The sequence below is a fragment of the Neopelma chrysocephalum genome, unplaced genomic scaffold, assembly GCF_003984885.1.
Source record: "Neopelma chrysocephalum unplaced genomic scaffold, ASM398488v2 Primary Assembly neopelma1_22, whole genome shotgun sequence".
In the NCBI taxonomy this organism is placed as follows: Eukaryota; Metazoa; Chordata; class Aves; order Passeriformes; family Pipridae; genus Neopelma; species Neopelma chrysocephalum.
In genome coordinates, this window is record NW_020897689.1 from 20,638,109 (window position 1) to 20,658,904 (window position 20,796).

At 40.7% G+C, this 20,796-nt stretch overlaps 1 protein-coding gene across 2 annotated transcripts; it reads right to left on the reverse strand.

Moving 5' to 3' along the window:
* Window positions 1-5,257: 5,257 nt before the first annotated feature.
* RNF138 (ring finger protein 138) lies at window positions 5,258-16,868 on the reverse strand. 2 transcript variants are annotated; one of them, XM_027674602.1, is made up of 7 exons: window positions 16,541-16,868; window positions 15,540-15,705; window positions 13,902-14,017; window positions 10,951-11,019; window positions 10,332-10,437; window positions 9,477-9,584; window positions 5,258-8,082 (listed from the first exon to the last, which is right to left on the reverse strand). In XM_027674602.1, exons 1-7 carry the CDS (start codon window positions 16,651-16,653, stop codon window positions 8,014-8,016), a joined length of 747 nt encoding a protein of 248 aa, XP_027530403.1. In that variant the 5' UTR covers window positions 16,654-16,868; the 3' UTR covers window positions 5,258-8,013. The 2 variants fall into 2 exon arrangements, with proteins under 2 accessions (XP_027530403.1, XP_027530413.1); XM_027674612.1 differs by having other exon boundaries at window positions 10,951-11,016; window positions 16,541-16,801.
* Between the last annotated feature and the right edge of the window lie 3,928 nt (window positions 16,869-20,796).

The following is a 20,796-nucleotide window of genomic DNA, read 5'->3' on the forward strand; positions in this document are numbered from 1 at the left end:
TCCTAATTGCAAGCTCTGAGTTTGAAGAAAAATAAAAACATTAAATGCAAATGAGAAGGAGCAGGTCTTTTAACTGGTTGATTGCTTTTTCCTTTCTTGCAATTCTTTGCCTTAAACATATTTCACATTTTTTATGGGTGCTAAACTATCTAATGAGCCCTGAGTAACCATAAGAGACACCTGCAAAATCTGAGCTTTTGACACTTGCACTTCTTTCTCCATAGTCTCACATGCTGCTAGTAGAAACAATGAAAAGCAAAGACATCAGAACGTGTTGTGGAGCTTGCTGCAGATCCACTGCAGTGACCACTTGGATCTCCTGCTGAGTTCACTTTGCGAGCACCAGACAGATGGAGAGCACCACAGAGCTGACTGCACATTCCCCTGGACAGGCACCCTCTCTTCATGCCTTCCTAGTAGCACTGTTGCCTGTGGGTACTACCACAGCACAGGTAATAAAGACACTGCAGTACTTTGCCCCGCCTTGCTGCAGAAGAAGGAACAGTAATCAGGCATCATCCAGTAGAGCTGGCAAACATCACCTGTTTTACTCTTCTTTGTAAAGCTACATCTGTGGGTAATAATCTGGGAAGAGACAGTAATGAGCTCAAAGAGACTGGGAAAAACTAGTGAAGTATAGGAGGGCAAGAATGCTCTTTTAAAAGCCAAAAGAACGTAATTTCAAAACACAGTACCAGCTAACTACATGGAACTATAAACCCAAGTAAAATTAGTTCTATACATACAGTGATTTTCTAGAATTTTTGGTAGGTAGTTTCATATTTGAATAGTTTTAATAATCTTCTGTAAGTCAGCACAAATGCTTTGGTAATTGTACTATCTGTATACAGCTCAGCAAACAAAGGTGATTCATGATTGCTCGTTGACATTTAGGTGGAACCTATCTGATTATAAATTTCAGTGTCAGCTTCAAGATATGAATTCATTACACAATATGAAAAGTGCTGTTTTGGAGAACATTACGTATTCCACTCAGAAGTGCATATAGACCAAATGTGAAAGAGTAGGAGGATATTCAGATAGTCTAGTACTCTCAGATAGTGGATTGTCCTTGCCCTGTCTCAAGCTTCCTGCATTATCTTACACAAATTAGTTTCACTTTTTTCAGTTATCTCCCAAACCAAGATAACACTGTAATAGTATCTCCTTGGCTGATGAGGCAAAAGCACCAATGAAGATAAGAGTTGTTAGATAAATCTGCAAGATAAGAGACCCTCAATCAAATCCAAAATGCTTCAAGTTGAACACCTGAATATTTCAAGTTAGAAAACTCCAATGTTTACAAACCTAGTAAGTGTCATATGGGATATAATGTAAGAAAGTGAAGACTACACCAGATATCAAATACAAGTGTTCCATCTACTTGCAGAGAAGCAAATAAGACAGGTTTGCTTTGATTGAAAGTTTATTAAAAAAAAATGAAGCAGACCTTCAGTTTCTTCTCACTGCTTAACTACAGCTAAATTAAAAAGCAAGGTTGAAAAGCAAACAGCAGAAGCTTGGCTATAACGTTGCATACCATTCTGCCCACTGCCACTTCAGACACACTTTAATCATTATTTTGTGTGTGTGCATGAGGAAACAACATCTCATAAATTAAATAACTAGTCATACGGGATTACACCTCTCTCCCTCTCACAGGGATCTGAATCACGTCTGACATGTTTTTACACAAACATATTTCACAGTAAATATGAATCAGATTACAGTGTGAAACAAGCTGTCACTGATGGGCAGCTACTAAAGTGGCTGTAGCTGGCCACCAAATATCATGCCACTGCAGAAACGTACTCTAGGGATACTTAGCTCTTTGTCAGATGAGAGAGATAAGCCTTAGCTAGGAGAATTCCTCTCTTCATACCCGAGAACTGTAGCAACCCCAAACTATCGTGAATAGATAACGACGCATACCTGTACTGGGCACCGGGTGGACCTCACCACCGCAGCAGAGGGAATTAGCGAGAGCGATGACACGTGCGCAGTTTCAGAAAGCAAGAACTCAAAAATCAGCACTACTCCCGTTGTAGCTCTCACGGAATCCATCAGTCCTCAGCTGCCCCCGTGTGACTCCCGTCTGCACTACAGCGCCTTAGCTTTAAAGACCTCTGGAGAACGCCCTTGGGGAAGGAAAGGTCCAGCAACTAAATGCACGAACATGTAATATTTTACGTTCACTCGTGAACTGGGGAGCACTCCGTTCTTCCCAGCGTGGAGTTCTGGGGGAACACTGTTTACTTGCCACAGATCATAAAGCACAGAAGTAAATATGTAAGTCTGACGTTCTAAAGTTAGAAATATTCTCTTTCTCTAATTTGGAATGAGCCCAGCCAGTCTCTTAACCCAAAAAATATCATAAAAGATTTATTAAACATCTGGATAGAAACCCCATATCTAATAGTGTCTCGGAGTACAACTACTTAGTGAATTATCACCCTTAAATACTTATTTAGAGTTCCCAAGAATATTCAGTGCCCTCTTGTGGTTTGAATTATGAAAGAAGGAAAATTCATGAAAGAAAATACTCAGGTTTGATCAGTCTCACAACCGAGGTGGCACCTGAATCTCACTCTCTATAGCACTGGGGCCATGGCAGTTACACTGGAGAAAAAACATCCCACACTCTTCTGTCTATACCTGCCAAAACAGAGAACCTAATGAAAGGTTTTCTGAAAAGAAAGTGCTGTTACCATTAAAGAACTGGTCTTTGTGAGATGTTTTTAATGTTAAACCTCATTCTAATCTCTTCAATAAAAAACAGATCCTCCTCCTAAAGAAAACAACGAAGTAAATGCTTTAAAATGCATTTAAAAGCAGTAAGATCTGTCTGGTAAGGCTTCCAGATTCTTTCCAAGTGCAAACACATTCTGAGAAATATAAACTCCTCCAGCCATAGAAGTTAACATGTCTGGAGAACTCTGGAAATTATTGGTGCTAAGCTTCTTAGTTACTGTATTTACCCCCGAGGCCCACACCAGCCCCATATTAAGGGCACAGCCAGAGGAGCTTATAAAACATACAGAATATGAAACAATAATTAGTAGCCAAGTAATATAATCGTAGCGATTTAATTGCTGACTGCTTTAAAAGACAGGAAAGGGAGTGGGAGGGAAACACACAGCGTAAATTTAGGAGAACTGCTGCAGGGAAATGCACAGAGAGGGAAACAGGTGGTGAGACACTAGAACAAGTTGCCCAGTGCAGCTGTGGATGCCCCATCCCTGCAAGTGTTCAAGGACAAGTTGGATGCAGCTCTGAGCAACCTGGTCTAGCAGAAGGTGTCCCTGCCCATGGCAAGGGGTTGGAACTGGATGATCCTTTCCAACACGAACCATTCTATGAAAAAAAGAGACAGAAACACAACAGTAGAGAAAGAATGTAAAGTAATAGTGAGGAGCACTTTTCCCAATGTGGCATCCCCATAAAAACAGTATTCTAAGCCCCGGGAAATAACCTACAGTTTCACAGAGCTGAGGAATGAATCCTAAATGTATATGGAGTACTTAAGGCACAGATTTAAAACAGAATTAGATGCTTTCTATGGAATGCATGTGGCAGTGAGGAATTCCCCCATGTAATTTCCTAACAGTTTGCGGAATGGTGGGGGAATAAACATAAAATTCACTTTCCTAGCTCTTTCCTTATCATGTCCATAAAAATAGGGATACATGACTAGGGGGAAAAAATGTTACAGATAGAATAAGGCTGGTTAGAGCTAGAAAATGAAGAGGTGAAAATTGGTCCTTCCCAAAGCAGACCTAGAGTTTGAGAAATATAAGAAACAGTACGGACCTACTTTATTCATGAAAGAAGAAAGTCCATGCTTTGCTCTGGTAATTCACTGGGAAGGGGCAGTTTTAACATTATTGAAAAGCCTTCTCATTGCAGGCACCCTGAATCTTGACTTCTGTGTGTTTTCAAACACAGCCACAACACACACGAAAGAAACCTGATCTCTAAAGCAAATGTACGCTGTACAGACCAAGTAGTTTTGTGCCCTTTCATTGCTAGTTTCTCCAATTCTAGAAGAAACTTGAAGATGTTTTTATCAAATATTCTTGTAGCTCTCCTTGCCTGCAATAAACCAACCTTGGCTGCCAGGTACTGCAGCCATTTCACAAATGGCAGAGTGTTTACCAGACATGGCAAAGTGCACATCTCTTAACAGTGTCCACGAATCGGTGTCTGTTTCTGCATAAAATAAAGGATATAAAAAATTCACTACCCAGACTCTTTCATTGCAGAGTCCTCACAGACACTCGTAGGCAAATCTCACCAGACTGAAAAGCCAAATCTAAAAAGAAGGACCCAGGAATGCTTCCCAAATACAGAAAACCTTCTAGCCCTACCTGTCAGAAGATGACCTGGGTGCACCAAAGTCCCCCTCTTTCCCTGGGAATAAAGTTCTGGGCTTCAGACTGGAGCAGGACAAAGGGCAGTTTTACAGAGCTCAAGTATCCTATAACTCAGATACTGCCAATGAGAACTAAACACATGGAGTGCATTCTCTCTAAGTAATGAAATATGAATTGTTGTAGTAAAATAAAATGAAATCTCTAACAAAGGGCTTATAAACAGATTTAGGAGATAGAGTGGTTTACTTAGAGATCACAAAATTAGATTCTATGGGGAAAGAATAAACTAACAAAAAGGAAATTTATGTAATTGTGTTACACTTCTGTCATTCAAAATAACACATTAAATCAATTTCATAACTGTAGTATCATCTGTATGTCCTTAGAATGTAAAAGCACAAGTAACCAAAGGGTTTTTCAGCTCAAAAACACAGAGCAGAAGGATAAATCATCTAGCTGCCATCTTTCAACCAGCCCAAACTTACTGACAATTCTTTCCTCAGAAATGCATTAACTCTTCTCAGTAAATCTACCTCTCAATAACAAGGTTTGCCAATGGCCCCAAGTGCTACATACTTCTTTCCCTCTCCTTTTGTTATTTTTTGTTATTTCTCTATTAAAGTGACATGGGACAGCAACATACAAACATGGAAGGGAGAAAAGAAGCAAAAAGTAAATTTTGGCCAACTTATCTTTTTTTCTGCTTTCTGGAAATACCTAAGATATGATATAAGGTAACTTGTCAGCTCACAGATGGATGATGAGTCACAACTCATCAGTTCCAGGAGATACACGCCATTCTAATAGTCCACATAGTGAAGGTAAACAACTGACCACATATTTAAGTTTGAGAAAGCAGCTGAAAAGGAAGAAGTAGCACCAAGGGAACTGATCATCTTTATTATGCAACAAAAGACAAACAGAAAATAAAATACTTTAATAGGAGAAAAAACAGAAGGTACAACTCAAACATAATAACATATTGAAACCATACATAATGCAACGTGAACATGAAAACATTGTTTAACAGCAATCTTCTAGTAAAGATCGCATGTTCTGAGCATCACCCATCACATATACACAGCTTTTTGTGCATGTCTGAGTTTCAGTGAGAAAGATCATGACCAGTAGCAACATATTTAAATAGTTTAATTTTCATTAAACGCTTACCTAGTGAATGTATTGGATGCAATCTCTTCATATTAAAAGTACAAAATCCTAAGCAAGGCCGCGCCTGCCAATACAGATTTTAAATAAAGAGGATAAACATTTTGCAAGGGTTTTTCTTTATATTGCTTTAGTACACATTTGTTGCTTTAAAATGTGTATTTAAGTCTCTCAACATTTAACCATGACTAAAATGCTCAGCAACTACTCATCAAGTGACAACTAATTATTGCTATAAAAAATTGCTTCCCAGAGTTTTAAAACAGATGTCATTTAATTTGCAATTCTCAAGATATATTCAAGTAATAAAAATAACTAGTTCCAGTGTCCATGAGGCATTCAGAATCTGTATTGGCTGTAGGCATTTATTGCCAGATCATATAAATATTTTATCGAAACTAAAAACATTAACTAAACTTATATGTAACTGTTAAAACTCCTTAGGAAATGTATGCAGTAATAAATCACCACAGTATGTATTTTTACTTCAAAAAGGTAAAACTTTAGCATCAGGCTACCTTGAACCTCATTTCTGTCTCACAGGCACTGTCTCATAGTTGGCTTTACAGAGCAAAAGTAAAAATCTAAATAATCCTTCCTGTTGGATCAGTAAACCACTTCAAGTGGTCACACAAGCACTAGAGCTGACAGACAAGTGAGAATACACAGACAAGAGTATGGGGGCAAATAGAAAATTGGAATACAAGATGAAAGTGTGGTGTGCTGTCAAAATACTGCAGTAAGATGGTAACAAAATGCAAGAACTTTTAGGTTGTTATAAAAAGGATATAACATTCAGCCATTTCTGAAATGGACAACTTTCTCTGTACTTTAGCCAGCAATGCCTTCAGGAATGTTTTACACTCTTAAAAATGTAAGATAGAAAAGTCAAGTTACAATGTACAGTGGTTTAATTCCAACACTCAATAAAGCAGAACTAAGATTCAGTCTGAAACCCATTACATTGCAGAATGAGGCATTTCAACATTACCAGTTTTGGAATATGAAATATTCCAGCACTTAAAGAATAATCAAAACCTCTGTTTGGAGCCCAAATGGGAGGCAGGGCATAAGAAACAGATTGTACTCTGGCTGCACAACTGATTACTACACATAAATGACCAACTAGACTAAGAAAATTACTGGGGATGTTTTCCACTACATATGCAACAGTCAATAAGAACAATAGCTTGACAATGGGTGATGGCAACACAGGATAAAGAGTCCTATACCTAAATGGTATATGTTCAGAACAGTCTCTGTTTAAACCTCCATAATGTACGTTGTGCAGCCTTCTTTCCCCTCCTCCCCTTTAGTATTAAATAAAAGATCTTAAAACTCTTTTACAAATTGATTTTTCATTTAAAGTCAAAATTGCATTATTGCTCTATTTTCTCCGATTTTAACAATAGTCTTGCTGGGAATGTGGAAATCTAAAATAGGAGCTCTTAAACTGTGTTGGTAACTATTTTAGAGCAAGTCTTTTCTTCTGAACTGTATTTTCAAGCCTTTGGATGCAGGAGATGTACAAGTTTTAAACAGCTTAACCAAAATAAACAAGTTCGTTTTTAAGTGTTGGTAGGTGTGAAGCCAATTAGTTACTTAGCTACACAACCTTCCATGAAAGACAGGACAGACCAAAAATTCAATTCCAAATGCAACAACAGGAGTTCTTAAAAAGCTCCAACAAAATGAAAAACTATCTGATCACAGTCAGAGGCCAAGAGTATAACTTTTACATGTGTCATCAAAATCGCTCAGAAAATATGTCATCTTCCTTAGCAGTTGGGAGTATTAGGAATACTCCACACTCATCACATTAGTAAGCAAGCATTCTATTTCAGTTATGCTCCAAAAGTGGAAAAAATAGATGTAATTATTCATAGGCAATGGCATCATTCTTTCTCAATGAAAGGTGAAAGAAGCCCTGCTCTGCATTGTTGATCTATAGAAAAGAAATATATTAATTTTTTAAGCTGTTGTTATTTTCAGTCACATAGCAACAGTAAAAAATTAATCACAACATCAAATAAAATTTGTCCTTGGCAGGAAAAAAAAAATAAATTATTATCTCATAGATACGTTAGAAGACAGCTGAACTTAAACAAACTCAACAGTGCAACAGAGCATCCTTGATATCTTTCTAAAGATACTTTCAAAGTTGGTTTTGGTGAATTAAAATATCCTACATTAATCATAGAAACCATGTAATTAACAGAGTAGTAAAGGTTAGAGAAAATCAAGACAAGAGTGAGAAGTTCCAAAAAGGTCCCTAATTCCACAGGGACAGATCTCGGTAAAGATGTCAAGCTCGAGTTTCAGCAAAATCATTTATCAAAAGTCCTTGTGAGTGTGAAAAAAAGTTTAGCCTGAAAAGTAGTTACTGAATACCATTTTTATTAATATACACTTCAGATCACCAACAGAAGTAATTTTTCTCGCAGATGATCAGTAAGATGGAAGGGGCTCTGCTTTAAAAGTTCACATGACAGGATTCCTGAACTGCATTTTGGTATTGGGCTTCTTCATCAAGCTGAAGATTCTAAACAAAATGAAAACATCATCAAAATGGACAAATACTCAAGATGTACCACAGTCATTAGTTTCATAATTCCTCTTCCACATTTTTACATAGGAATTGGCACCTAGATGAAGACTCTTCATCTTTACGTGTACTAGATGATTGTTTCTGTTGCACAGTATCTTTTATTGAACCAAATACCAAGAGACACTTGAGACAGGAGAAGAATCAGATGAGTGGGACAAGGCAGAAGGGTCCATCTTCTCTCCCTGGCTCAACTCCATTATGGAATAGCCAGCTCAGGAAAGCTGACTGTGTCATGCAATTCTTATAACAGGGCTTCTAACCAGCCATAACATTCTCCATTAATGAAAACAAAATGTGATCCCCAGACAACAGTAATCATAGATTGTTGAGAATATACTGCTTAAAATGAGAAAGCAAACACACATCACAAAAGACGTGTGTTTAATCCTGCTACTTTTCCAAAGCTATCTTCCAGGTTGTTAATATGCCAAAGTAATACATCTTTTTAGTGCAATTCTGGCAGTTTCCCCAAATCAGAATTCCTATCACCAGTTTTACGTCATCAAACATGCAAAATGGACTCACAGTGAAGAGCCTAATTGCCTGTATCAAACTCCTAGCTCTTCATGCCTTTATCACAGATCACTCAACTCAGAGAACAATATATATCATCTTTGCCATCCTGAACCATTGAGGCTGCTTATGCCTCAAATACTATGCCTGTCCCACACGAAGCTTAATGAGCATACCCCAAGGCCTGTCAAACTCTACAGAAACTACAACTCAAACTCTCCAGCTTTCTGAACCCACAAGCCAACAGGTTGGCTTGACTTACGAACCACCCACTGACTACATGTGTGTATGTAGTTCTGCATCTACTCCAAGGTCATTTACTCAGACTGCCTGAAAGGAGGCAACCTGAACACCAACTTAATGACACATCTCTTTTCAGTCTCTCTCAGAACATACCGGAAGAGAGGCTGTAGCTGCAATACCAGCTAGTCAAGCTGCACTTGAGATTATGATTTAGCAATTTCTGCCATAAAAGGTCAATAATGTCAATAAAACAGAGTAGCATCTATTTTACTTCCCTTAGAAGCAGCAGTAATAAACTGTTCTAATAAACATAGTAAAAGTAATAAATTGTCCACATTGAGAATAGTAAGATAAAGGTTTAAGTCAGTTTGGGGCAATTTAACTATTCCCAGTAGCACTTCATGTTGAGAGCAGAATAAGAACAGACAGGTCTACTTCTGAGTTCCATACAAAGCCGGAACATAGCATGTGCAGAGCACAAGTTTGGTACAAATGTTTTATTCGGCATTTTTATTTATAGAAAAAAAAAGTTACCATTTATTCCCCTACACATCAAAGAAGAAAAAGCTTACCACAAATTCTCCATAATCAAACCGGTGTCTTAGATTTAGATGGCCAACAAGATTTCTAGTAACCTGGTTAGTATCTGCCCAGGGAAGAGATACACAAATAGGACAGATCTGTATTGGGAGGGGGTAGAAAAAGAGAAAATGAAAAAAAAAAGTGTTATTGGTAATACAGAATGCATTAAAGACATGCTCTACAAGAATAACTAGTTTATTACTCATCCACTACCAAAATAGAGATGTTAACATCAAATCATAGCTCTCAGAGTATTTTTCCTCAACTGTGTAACATTCAAAATGTATATTTCAACTTGCTGGATTTCTAAAGTGTTTCTCTTAGGGATGGCAGATTATCATGTCCATCTGACATTCAGTCATTTTAGAAAAGAAAGTGATTACTGCATCCTACTTATTCTTTGGGAGAATTTTCATACAATTGAGCTGATCAAGCAGAAAATCAAACAGATTTTTCTCCTTCAGACCCTTTGATTACATCTTAGATTATTTTCCAAGTAACTGTAGGTTTCCCATGAAACAATAGTTACGTTAAATATGGGATTCTATAGAAAGAGATCTGAAATACTAAATTAAGAAGAGTTAAGCGTCAGGCTCAAAAACAGCTTGTTTCACATCAAGATAAATGAGACAGCTGAGTCAGAAATGCCTTAGGACCACCAGGCTGGACATGAAATGTTTTCACGTGAAAGTTACTCCTCAACACAAATGCACTGCATGAAATATACTGTCTTTCTCAGACCACAGTGCCTGTTACAGATATAGAGTAGCTACTGCACATTTAAAATCGTCCACATAATTATAACAAAAATAGCTTAAGAAACATACATAAGCAACTCTACTTACCACAGGAACCATCTGATAAAGATGTCTATTATTACAGTGATCCAGCAAGCGCTGTCTGGTAAAATTGGCTTCCTGACACAAGGGGCATTTGAAGGTTGGGTGTCCACTGTAAACAGAAACACACAGTATCAAAAAGAAAAGAGAGTTTTAGAAGCAGTGTTACAGAAAGCTTAATTTATCTGTTATCTCCTAATTGTCTTCCCTTGTTTTGATAAAAACAACAAAAAAATCCCACATCCTCACTGACACAGCAGCAGATCCAACGCAGTTCCAGTGCTACTTCCAAATTGCAATTTTAAGGTACATTTATAATTTGTATGTCTAAGTGCATTCTTCTTAGAATTGGGCTTCTTTTGTTCCAAAATTCTTTTGTTCCAATTGCGGCTACACTCTGTTCTTACATTCTGATAACATCTTTCAGTGCAAATCCTTCTAGAAAGTACTAAAAAAACCAATTTCTAATGTATACATGCAAATGTAGAAGAAACTGCAAGATTTTTTTAAAACAACTTGTTGAAGGTGTTTGTGTGGGGGGTTTTTGTTTTTAAGTCAGTAGAAGCTTGAACTGTGACTATCTGGATCTATTTTAGTAACAGCTATAGAGAAATAAGCAGCCTACCTTGTTTCTCCTTGAAGTATTTGACTATTAGCCATCTCGCCATTATCAGATATTGCATCACTCCTGCTACTTTAAATAAAGAAAAAAAACACCAATGAAAATTGAGAGTATTTTACTCCACTATCAAAATTTTTAAAAGTTTAACTGTAATGGGGGAGGGAGAGGAAAAAATCCATCAAGTCTCATAAACATCAAATCAACATACAATGCACATATTTTAACTTTCATAACTTTTCCTTTAGATCAAGATATGTCCAGAATATATTTACAGAATCACAGAACCATCAAAGTGGGAAGAGACCTTCAAGATTATCTAGTCCAACTGTCAACTCAGCACCACCATAATCAACCCTAAACCATATCCCCACATGCCACATATTCAGACACCTCTTGAACACTTCCAGAAACGGCAACTCCACCACCTCCCTGGGCAAATTATTCCCATGCCTAGCCACTCTTCAGTGAAAAAAAAATTTTTCTAGTATCTAATCTGAACTTTCCCTGGTACAACTTGAGGTCATTTCCTCTTGTCCTTTCACTTGCGACGTGGCAGAAGAGGCCAACCCCCATCTCACTGCAACCTCCTCTTGGGTAATTCTGGAGAGCAATGAGGTCCCACCTGAGCCTGCTTTTCTACATGATAAACAACCTCAGGTCCCTCAGCCACTCCTCATAGGACTTGTGCTCCAGACCCTTCACCAGCTTCACTGCTCTTCTCTGGACATGCTCCAGCACCTCAATGTCCTTCTTGTAGTGAGGGGACCAAAACTGAACACAGGATTCCAGATGCGGCCTCACAAGTGCTGAGCACAGTGGGAAAATCACTTCCCTAGTCCTCTGGCCACACTATTGCTGATGCACATCAGGATGCCACTGGCCTTCTTGGCCACCTGGGCACACTGCTGGCTCATGTTCAGCTGGCTGTTGACCAGCACCTGAGTCCCTTTCCTCCAGGTACCTTTACATCTACTCTTCCCCATGCCTGTAGCAGTGGCCAGGGCTGTTGTGACTCAACTGCAGGACCTGGCACTTCATCCTGTTGAACCTTATGCAGTTTGTCCTCAGCCCATCAATCTGATCTGTCAAGGTCTCTCTGCAAGGTCTTTCTACCCTCCAGCAGATCAACACTCCCACCCAACTTGGTGTCATCTGCAAACTGACTGAGGGTGCACTCAATTCCCTCATCCAAATCATCAATAAAGATATTAAACAGGACTGGCCCCAAACTGATCCCTGAGGAACACCAGTGACCAGCTGCCAACTGGACGTAAGTCCAAGCACCACCACACTCTGGGCCCAGCCATCCAGGCAGTCTTTTTTTACCCAGAGGACAGTGCACCTGTCCAAGCCATAGGCTGCCAGCTTCTCCAGGAGAATACTCTGGGAGACAGTGTCAAATGCTTTACTGAAGCCTAGACAGAAAACATCTTGTCATGGGTTAAGCCTTTCCTTCACCCACTAAGGGTCACTTTGTCACAGAGGAGATCAGGTTGCTCAAGCTGGACCTGACTTTTGTAAACTCGTGTTGGCTGGGTCTGATCCCCTGGTTGTCCTGCACATGCCACATGATGGCACTCAGGATGATCTGTTCCATGACCTTCCCCAGCACCGACGTCAGTCTGACAGGCCTGTAGCTCCCTGGATCGTTCTTCTGATCCTTCTTGTAGACTGGCATCACATTTGCATGGATAATTTAGTTACCAGGGTGATCCTCAGGGGACTATCACACAACTTTACAGGAAAATGGTATCTAATACAACAAACATTTAGTCAACAAGATCAGTAATGGAGATAACAGCCAAGTAACTCAAAAACCATTATGAACTACATGAATGTAAGACAGGTAGCACTTTCTAAGTTTTTTGACTTAGGATTTAACTGCCATGTGTTTACAGAAATCATTTACAACTTTCAACTACAACAAGAAAAGTTTTCTTATGCTGAGCACAAAACAAACTTATTTTCTAAAGTAAAAGTAACAGAGAGGAACATTTTAGAAAGTAAGTTTGACTGTATATGCACCTCTAGCTAAGCCAGAAGAAACTGTCCAAACATGCTGATCCTACTAAGAATATGAATATTTACAGTTACAGATAAGGTCATGGTAAATTTTCTTATACATCTGTGATATTCTAAACATGGGTATTCTACTGTTGCATACTCAATAAACAGTGATATAATAATATATTGGCGAAACATTGCTGCAGCTAATTGTGTTAAGAGCTTCAACTTTCAATATACTGATGGGTTAAAAACCAAACAGAGAAGTTCAGACTGCTAAAAATAGAAAATTGATGGCAAAATAAAGTAAATAAAGGACAGGATATATATAAAAAAGCTCTGTAAAACCAGCATGTAAAAAAAAGTTCTTGAAAAGTAACCCAAAATCCCCAACCTCAACCATCAGTGAGAATGTACGAAAAAAAAAGTTCTTTAGCTTTACTGCCTGAAAACAAGTGGTGTCATTTGATTTTATGGTGTGTAACATACTGGAGTTCCTTACACATTTCATGAGAGATCTATTCAAAATAAATTCAATCAGAAAGCAAAAGCTTGCACAGTAATGTTTTGAAACAGGATAGCCACTAAAACAAACTTAGGAAGGGGAGGGGGAACAAAAATAGACAGGAACTTCCCCGGAGGTAAATATTATGAAAGATGTTACAAAGTAAGCTGCTCAAATGCTGTCAAGGCAAGGAAAGCAAGCTACAAATACCAAATACTTTTTAGGAGAGTCTCTACAAGACATTCCAAAGCCATCATGCAGAAAGGTTTTCTTCTGTCTGCTAAGAGTAAAGAAAAAGACCTGGAAAAACTCATACTTGAAACACAAAAATATGGACAATAATTACTGCAAAAAGAAGGAATTCCCTGGAAAAAAACACTTTCCATGGGCAGAGGGGGTGGGGAAAGAAGAAGATGAATTGTTATACACAGAACACCCTGATTACCTGTTCCCTGTTGAATCTTGGGAAATCTGTAAGTTTGGAATAATTGAAGAAACACCATATTCATCCTGATACTTCTTACAGGTTTTATAATGCTGTCTCATCCACGAAAATCTAACCTGAAAATGAAATGCCAAATTACTGAAATCATACTGAACAATCCAAGGATAGAAGGAAGAGATAATTCTGCCAACAGAAAGCAAGGCATGCACGAATTTCGTAGACATCATATGCAGCAGAAAGAAACCAGAACTTGTGTCTCCCCTCTGAGCATGAACACTTTCTTCACCAACAGGACATCTTTGATTCCTCTTTTCTCAGAGCCTCTGGCACTCCGTGAGACTGGAGAACACTGCCACTCTCCACTCCCCACTCCGCCAGGCATTTGAGGGCTCTCTCAGGGGTGAAAGATGTGAGTAAATGCCATTTAACTGAAATAAAGTCACTGATATTACACCTCCCAGACCCAGGTTCAATAACTGATGAGCTACAACGAGAGGGGCCATGAGGATAGGATAAGAACCACTGTTCCTTCATCTTTCTCGGGCCTGCTATTACCTCATGCAGAGGAACTTTTTTTTTTTTTTTTGCATTAGGTGTGTTCCTTTTCTCTTTTAGAGGGGAGGCAAAAAAATAGGTGAATGAACACCAACTTAACGCTGCTTATCCACCTCTAATTCAAGGTAAGACAACAAGTTGCTTAGATTTGTCAGAAGACAGCTGTGTTGGACATGCCCTAAATCAGAATTTCAGGTCCAACAGCACTGTCAGAAGGTGCTCACAGGTTTAGAGGCTGAACAAGATCATATCTCACATGCCTGTGCCTGAATTCCATTAAAATTCTTGCTTGGTTCTTGCTTCCAGTTTACTAACTTCCTATCAGTTTCTTTCTCCCCACTTTTTATTGTAATGAATCACATGGAACAAAGCAAGCAGATGAGGTTTCCATTAGTACTAATCTTCGCACTGGCAGAAATAAGTCCCAAGTGAAACGAAACAAACATGAAGACTACCTGGGTTCAATGCAATCTGTTATAAACAAAATGTGTGGCTGAAATCCTGCATTCATTTATACCAGAAGAAAGATTACTCTTGGGTTGAGTGGGGGGGGTGTCAAGATTTCACCTAATGTTCTGAAAATAATGACCCCTTGACAAGGGAAATGAAGGGAATGTAAAAAGATTGATGGGGAAGGAGGAAGTTACGTATGATTGTACGTGCACTGAAAGTAATCAAGCCACTTTTTCCATTTGTTTTAAATTAAATTTTATAGAGGCTTTAAGCACTTTCATCTCCATATTGAAAGTTTCTGAGGTTTTCCATGTATCTGCAACTTTCATGTTCATCTCCCTAACTTTTCTTTTGCCAGTTTTATAGCTACATCCAGTTTTCCCATCTCTTTTTTGGAAAAACTGGCACTCCACTAAAAATGCCTTTACTGACAATTCAAGATCCTCTTCCAGTTTACATCTGTTAGGTATAGCTAGGCACTGCATGCCTAGCATATGCACAAGCCATAGAAAGCCAAGTTCAAAATGCTATAGGCTCTTTAGCCCTAAGACAAGAATGGCACACACTAAAAGTGTGTCTGGACAAACACATGAAAAATTTATTCAACTTTTTTTTAAAGTTTTACTCTACCTGCTTCTCACAGCATCTACAGCCCCCAGAAGCTTTCTTCATACTGTTTTCAACATCTAGAGCCCTTTTGGGATACGTTCTTTCTTTTTTAGTCACGCTCCCCCGGCAGAGAGGACAATGTGTTCCACTTTCTCTTATAGCTGTCAAGAAGCACTTCCTGCAAAACCTAAATTAAAAAGTTACCACAAACAAAGGTTAGCAAAATGAACAGATACTTTGTCCTTGAAGAGAGCTAAGTGATTCTTAGGAAAAAAGATATATCAGAGTAATGATCTACTGAATACAAATCTTTATAAGAAAAATGAAACAATGGTGCTTATGAAGAAGACTATGGAAATTAGGGGAACTTGGCAATGCACTTTAGGTAAAGCTCTTATTATTTATTGACTAGTATGGCTGCACACCAGACTGATCATTAATTAGATATTAAATGGTGCAGCAAGCACGTGATATTGGACAATCTTATCAGAGGAATTCCTGTTTATTGTCCTTAAGCAGAACCAAAAACACTGCAAAGCTTCATTCAGCACGGGTTTCCAGAGACCTCAGTCCACCAGCTTTTGCAGCTCTCTTTCCTCGCGCACCAGCTGCCAAAACTATTTTGCTTTTCTACGAAGTAGCACGTTGTAATCAAGCGTCCCTCTGGAAATAAAAATGCTGAATAGACGAGCTGAAAGAAAGAACAACTCATACTACAGTCCTTGTTCGAAAAGGAACGAGGAAAACCATGAAGTGAAAAAAACGCGAGTTAGGTTAGAGGGTGCAGTGAAACTCCCCCGCCACCGACCAGACCGCCGCGGGGGCTTTTCCTCAGTGACCGGTCCTCGTCGGCTACAAAGGAAAGAGGCGAAGGGAGGCTGGGGCAGCACTGGGCTCGTCATCCTCACAGCCAGAGGCTCCAGGCCGAGAGTCCGAGCGGGGGGGAGCAGAGGAGCACAGGGCAGAGAGCCGGAGGAGGGGAGGAAAAGGCTTGGGAAGGGGCGAGGGGCCGGGATACCCACACGTGCTGGCAGTTGGCGGTCCTCACGGGCGTTTTGAACACCTCCTGGCACACCGGGCAGTAAAAATCATCCTCGCTGAAGCACGCCGGGGCCGCCGCGGCCCCCTCGGCCATGGCAACACGTCAGGGCCTCTCCGGCAGGAGCGGGGACGAGGGACAAGCCCCGCCCCGGCGGACTGAGGCGAGCCCGGCTCCGCTCCCGGGGGCCGCCGCCGGGGGCCCAGGGGCGGATCGCTGGGGGCACCCGGCACCGGGTGGGATCCCGGCCGGGCTGCGGCTGTGGAGCGGAGCGAGCCCGGCCTGCCCTCCGCCAGCCGCCCCTCGCCCCTCCTCCCGCCCGGCCCGGGGGAGCCCCCGCCCCGCGCTCTACCTGGCGCTGCTCGGGTAGGAGGGAGGCGGCAGCTCCGGCCGCTCTCCCGGCGACACCCGGGGGGGCAGGGGCGGGGCCGGGGTTTCCATGGCGATCGCCTCCCGGCCCGGCGGCGCCGCTACGACACGGCGGGGCGGCCCTGCTCCGCCCTGTCCGGGAGGATTCCCCGCTCCGCCCAGCGCACTGCGCCCGCCCCACCGCCCGCCCGGGGCCTGCCGAAGGCTGCTGGGGAACAGCGGAACCGCGGCGTTCGCAGTCGTCTTATGCACAGAGGAAACGTGCCTGCCCTGTTTTTCGTTTATTTCTAGATCGACTTTCCAGATAACAGCAGTGAAGCTGGTGGAGGGGCTGGAGCACGAGTCCTCTGAGGAGCAGCTGAGGGAGCTGGGGTTGTTTAGCTTGGAGAAAAGGAGGCTCGGGGGAGATCTTATCACTCTACAACTACCTGAACGGAGGTTGTAGCCGGGTGGGGTTCGATATCTTCTCCTAGGCAACAAGCGACAGGATGAGAGGAAATGACCTCAAGGTCCTCCAGGGTAGGTTCAGGTTGGACAATAGGAAGAATTTCTTCCCAGAAAGGGTGATTAGACATTGTAATGGTCTGTCTGGGGAGGTGGTGGAGTCACCATCCCTGGAGGTGTTTAAGGAAAGACTGGATGTGGCACTTAGTGTCATGGTCTAGCTGAGAAGGTGGTGTTTGGTCATGGGTTGGACTCGATGATCTCAGAGGTCTTTTCCAACCTAATTCATTCTGTGACTGGTACTAGCGGTGATTTTATGCAGTAGTTTTAGTAGTATTACTGATATTTGGAGCAAGATTTCCACCTCCTGAATGATCCTGACCAAAAAAAAAAAAAGAAAAGAAAATATCCAGCGGTCTGACTGTGCGCTTTTCTTCCAGAATAAGGAATTTTAAGAATCTTGATCTAGCAGTATAGTTTCTACTTAGATTTCTCCAGGTAGAAGAGACTTTGGACCTGTTAAGCACATCTAGCATTGACCTCATTTGGACATAACTCTTGGCATATGAACAGCAAACAAAATGTTGGAAATGCTTTAAGAAGAAATGGACTTGTAGAGAGTATATCGATTATATTAATTAGTGAAGGTTCTAAGCTTCAGGCTAGGCCTGATATCTTGCACTGTATCAAAGATCATAGAATCATAGAATGGTTTGGGTTAGAGGGGACCTTAAAGATCATCTAGTTCCAACCCCCTTGCTATGGGCAGAGACACCTTTCACTAGACGTTGAACACTTCCAGGGATGAGGCATCCACAACTTCTGTTCCAATGTTAGGGCTGAAAAGAAATGGATGTTCACTTTGGCTTCCCCTGTTTCCTTGGGACTGCAGCTGTCTGTACCATAGCTAGATGTTCAGAGAACTCTAGCTGGGGAGGTCCTCCGCTCTCTCTAGCCTGAAATTAGAGTTTTGTGGAAGAGAGAGTGCAAAACACTAATACCTGTGGATCACATGTGTGTTCAGCCTCCAGTATTTCAAAACTGAGAGTCTAAATGCTTCAGACATCCTTGATCAGCAGCAAGAGGCAATGCCCACAACACATCTGGGATCGTGGTTTGGACGGGAGAGAAGGAACTGCAGGGAATGAAGCTGAAGCTAAGGTCTCTTCAGATAAGTATGAGAGGTTAACCTGGAGTTGTGAAACACTGAAGGGAAACACATTCAAAGCCTTGCACCCGAAGTTAGTTAGATCGAAGTGAGTTAGGTCGCCTGGGCTGGGATATTTGCTGCCCATGCTTCAAGTCAGGAGAAAATTCTGTGGAAAGGCTGAACTTCCTGATCAAGAGAGGACAGGCCTAAGATTTGAAGTGTTGTGCAAAGATGTCCTCTGGTAACTGTGGCTGTGCTAGCTCAGGAAGTTACTGCTCCCCTGCACTCATCACTGCTGCTGAGGGTTTGCTGAGCTGTTCATAGGCTGGCAAAATACCCCTACTATTTAAAGTGATTGAATATCTTCTTCCCTGAAACGAAGCAGGAAGCCAGACTGGTAGATATGCGTAGGCTTGGTGAGTAATGAGTGGCAGTTGGTGGCAGTAGCCTCATCAACACTGCAGATACAGCCAGAAGAAACAGAACTACACCTTAAGAAGTAAATAGCCTGCAGAATGTTTCTTGTGTGTGTTTGTGTCAGATAGGACCACACCACAGCTGTATATCAGCTTCAGGTGCACCCTAGCCATGCCATGACAATACATTAAAAGCAAAAATTACTGAACCCTCAGTTCAGATGCTACACAGCACCTCGTGTTACTCTTTGGGAGAGAGGCAGCATGGCCTTCAGCTTCAGCACGTGAGAGGCTGGCAGAGATAAGCTTCTGAGTCTTTTCAGTCTTCTTGTATAACTTCAGCAAAGTATGTCCTTATGCTGCAGTTTCTCAATCTGTAAAAAGGGAGCAGGTTTTAATCACCAAATAAGGCTGTTATAAAGTTAAATTAATTGCTGCAGGTAAAGAGGATTATGTCTTTTGAAGGCAGGTGTTAAAAAAAGCAAAGATTTATTACTGAAGCAATAGGATAGATCCATTTGAACTTTGTTTGGGAGACCTCAGTATTTATTGATAAGTAGCTTTGGCAGGGGGAGAAATTGTGCAGATGACCTCAGGGAAGTAAACTATAGGAAGGTGTCTGTGAAGGCATTCATGCTCTTGTTAACATTATTGTAAATCTTAATCCTTTAATAAAGCTGTGACCTTGGAGTTGACAACTAGTGCGCCATGGAGCAATACAGAGCATGGCACCAGCCTTGTAAATCTTGTGTAGTTTATGCCATTCACATAAACAACATGTAAAGAGAAATCAGGCAGCTGAAGTTTATTAAATTCATTTCTTGGAAGGAAAGCATTTTAAATCAGACTTTTTAGATTAAATGAAACCAATGGCCCTGCCAGCTTTTTATTCCTCATGATAAAATGTGTTTGTGAAATGAAATCTCAACAGTGAAAACTTTTAAAACTGCTCATAAACTTCTGCTGTTTGCACAGAGCGACTCTCACTCAAGAGGTACGTTTTTCATCACCTTTGCACAGCTATTGTACAATTTTGTACAACTACTTTTTGTACAACTGTTATTTTGTTTGCTTTCTTGACAATGTTGCTGCTGCAAGAACAGCACATCTCCTTGCCAATATGAAAAGGGCAGGGATTTTTTTTCTGTGGGAGCAGTCAAAGATGGATGTGAGGAGAAGGGGAGAGAGAAATCTGTGTAACTGCAGGCAGATCTGAAGGTGCCATGAGCAAGAGGAAGGACATCTTTTTTGCTTTTGTCAGGTGTATCTCTTTGAACAAAGCCACAGACAAAACTTAGGACAACACTCCTACAGTGGTAGCTTATATCATACATGTAAAAAGTTCTCAATATATTTTTTAGATGTGCAGGAAGTTATAAGTCCAATAACTTTTCCCCTATATTTTTGGCTAGTTTACTCTGGAAGACTAGATCTATTTTTTCAGTTACTCAAATGTTCCCACATATCACACCCTTTGGAGCATCATTGTCCATCTTTCTGACTGAGCAAGTTTTCTTTCCCAAAGGCAGTTTTAAAAGAGAAAGGAAAGCAACTTTCCCAGGCACGTGACACACTGAATCTTCCTCTTCCAAAAAAGAGCCACTTTCTGATTCCAAGACCTAAAGTCTGTTGGGCAGTTTCCTTGTTACCATGTGAGTAAAGCTGCTTTAATAGCTGCTGTATATGCTTCAATGCATGAACATGAATTTTCTTACAGATCAAGTGCATCTTTGAAAGATACTGAGTTATGCTGTACCTGTGAAAAAACATACATACTTTAACTTACATAGCAAGAATATAGGTTAGGTAAAAGATCCTGTTCTGTTGAACAAGGTTCTATTTTTTCTTATCATAAACAGA

Coding starts and splice junctions, on each gene's coding strand:
- RNF138 (XM_027674602.1), bottom strand. CDS start 16,653: ATGGCCGAGGGGGCCGCGGCGGCCCCGGCGTGCTTCAGCGAGGATGAT. Junction 15,706..16,540: donor ACCGCCAACTGCCAGCACGT/GTGGGTATCCCG, acceptor TTTTTAATTTAG/GTTTTGCAGGAAGTGCTTCT. Junction 10,438..10,950: donor ATACTTCAAGGAGAAACAAG/GTAGGCTGCTTA, acceptor TTCTGTTTACAG/TGGACACCCAACCTTCAAAT.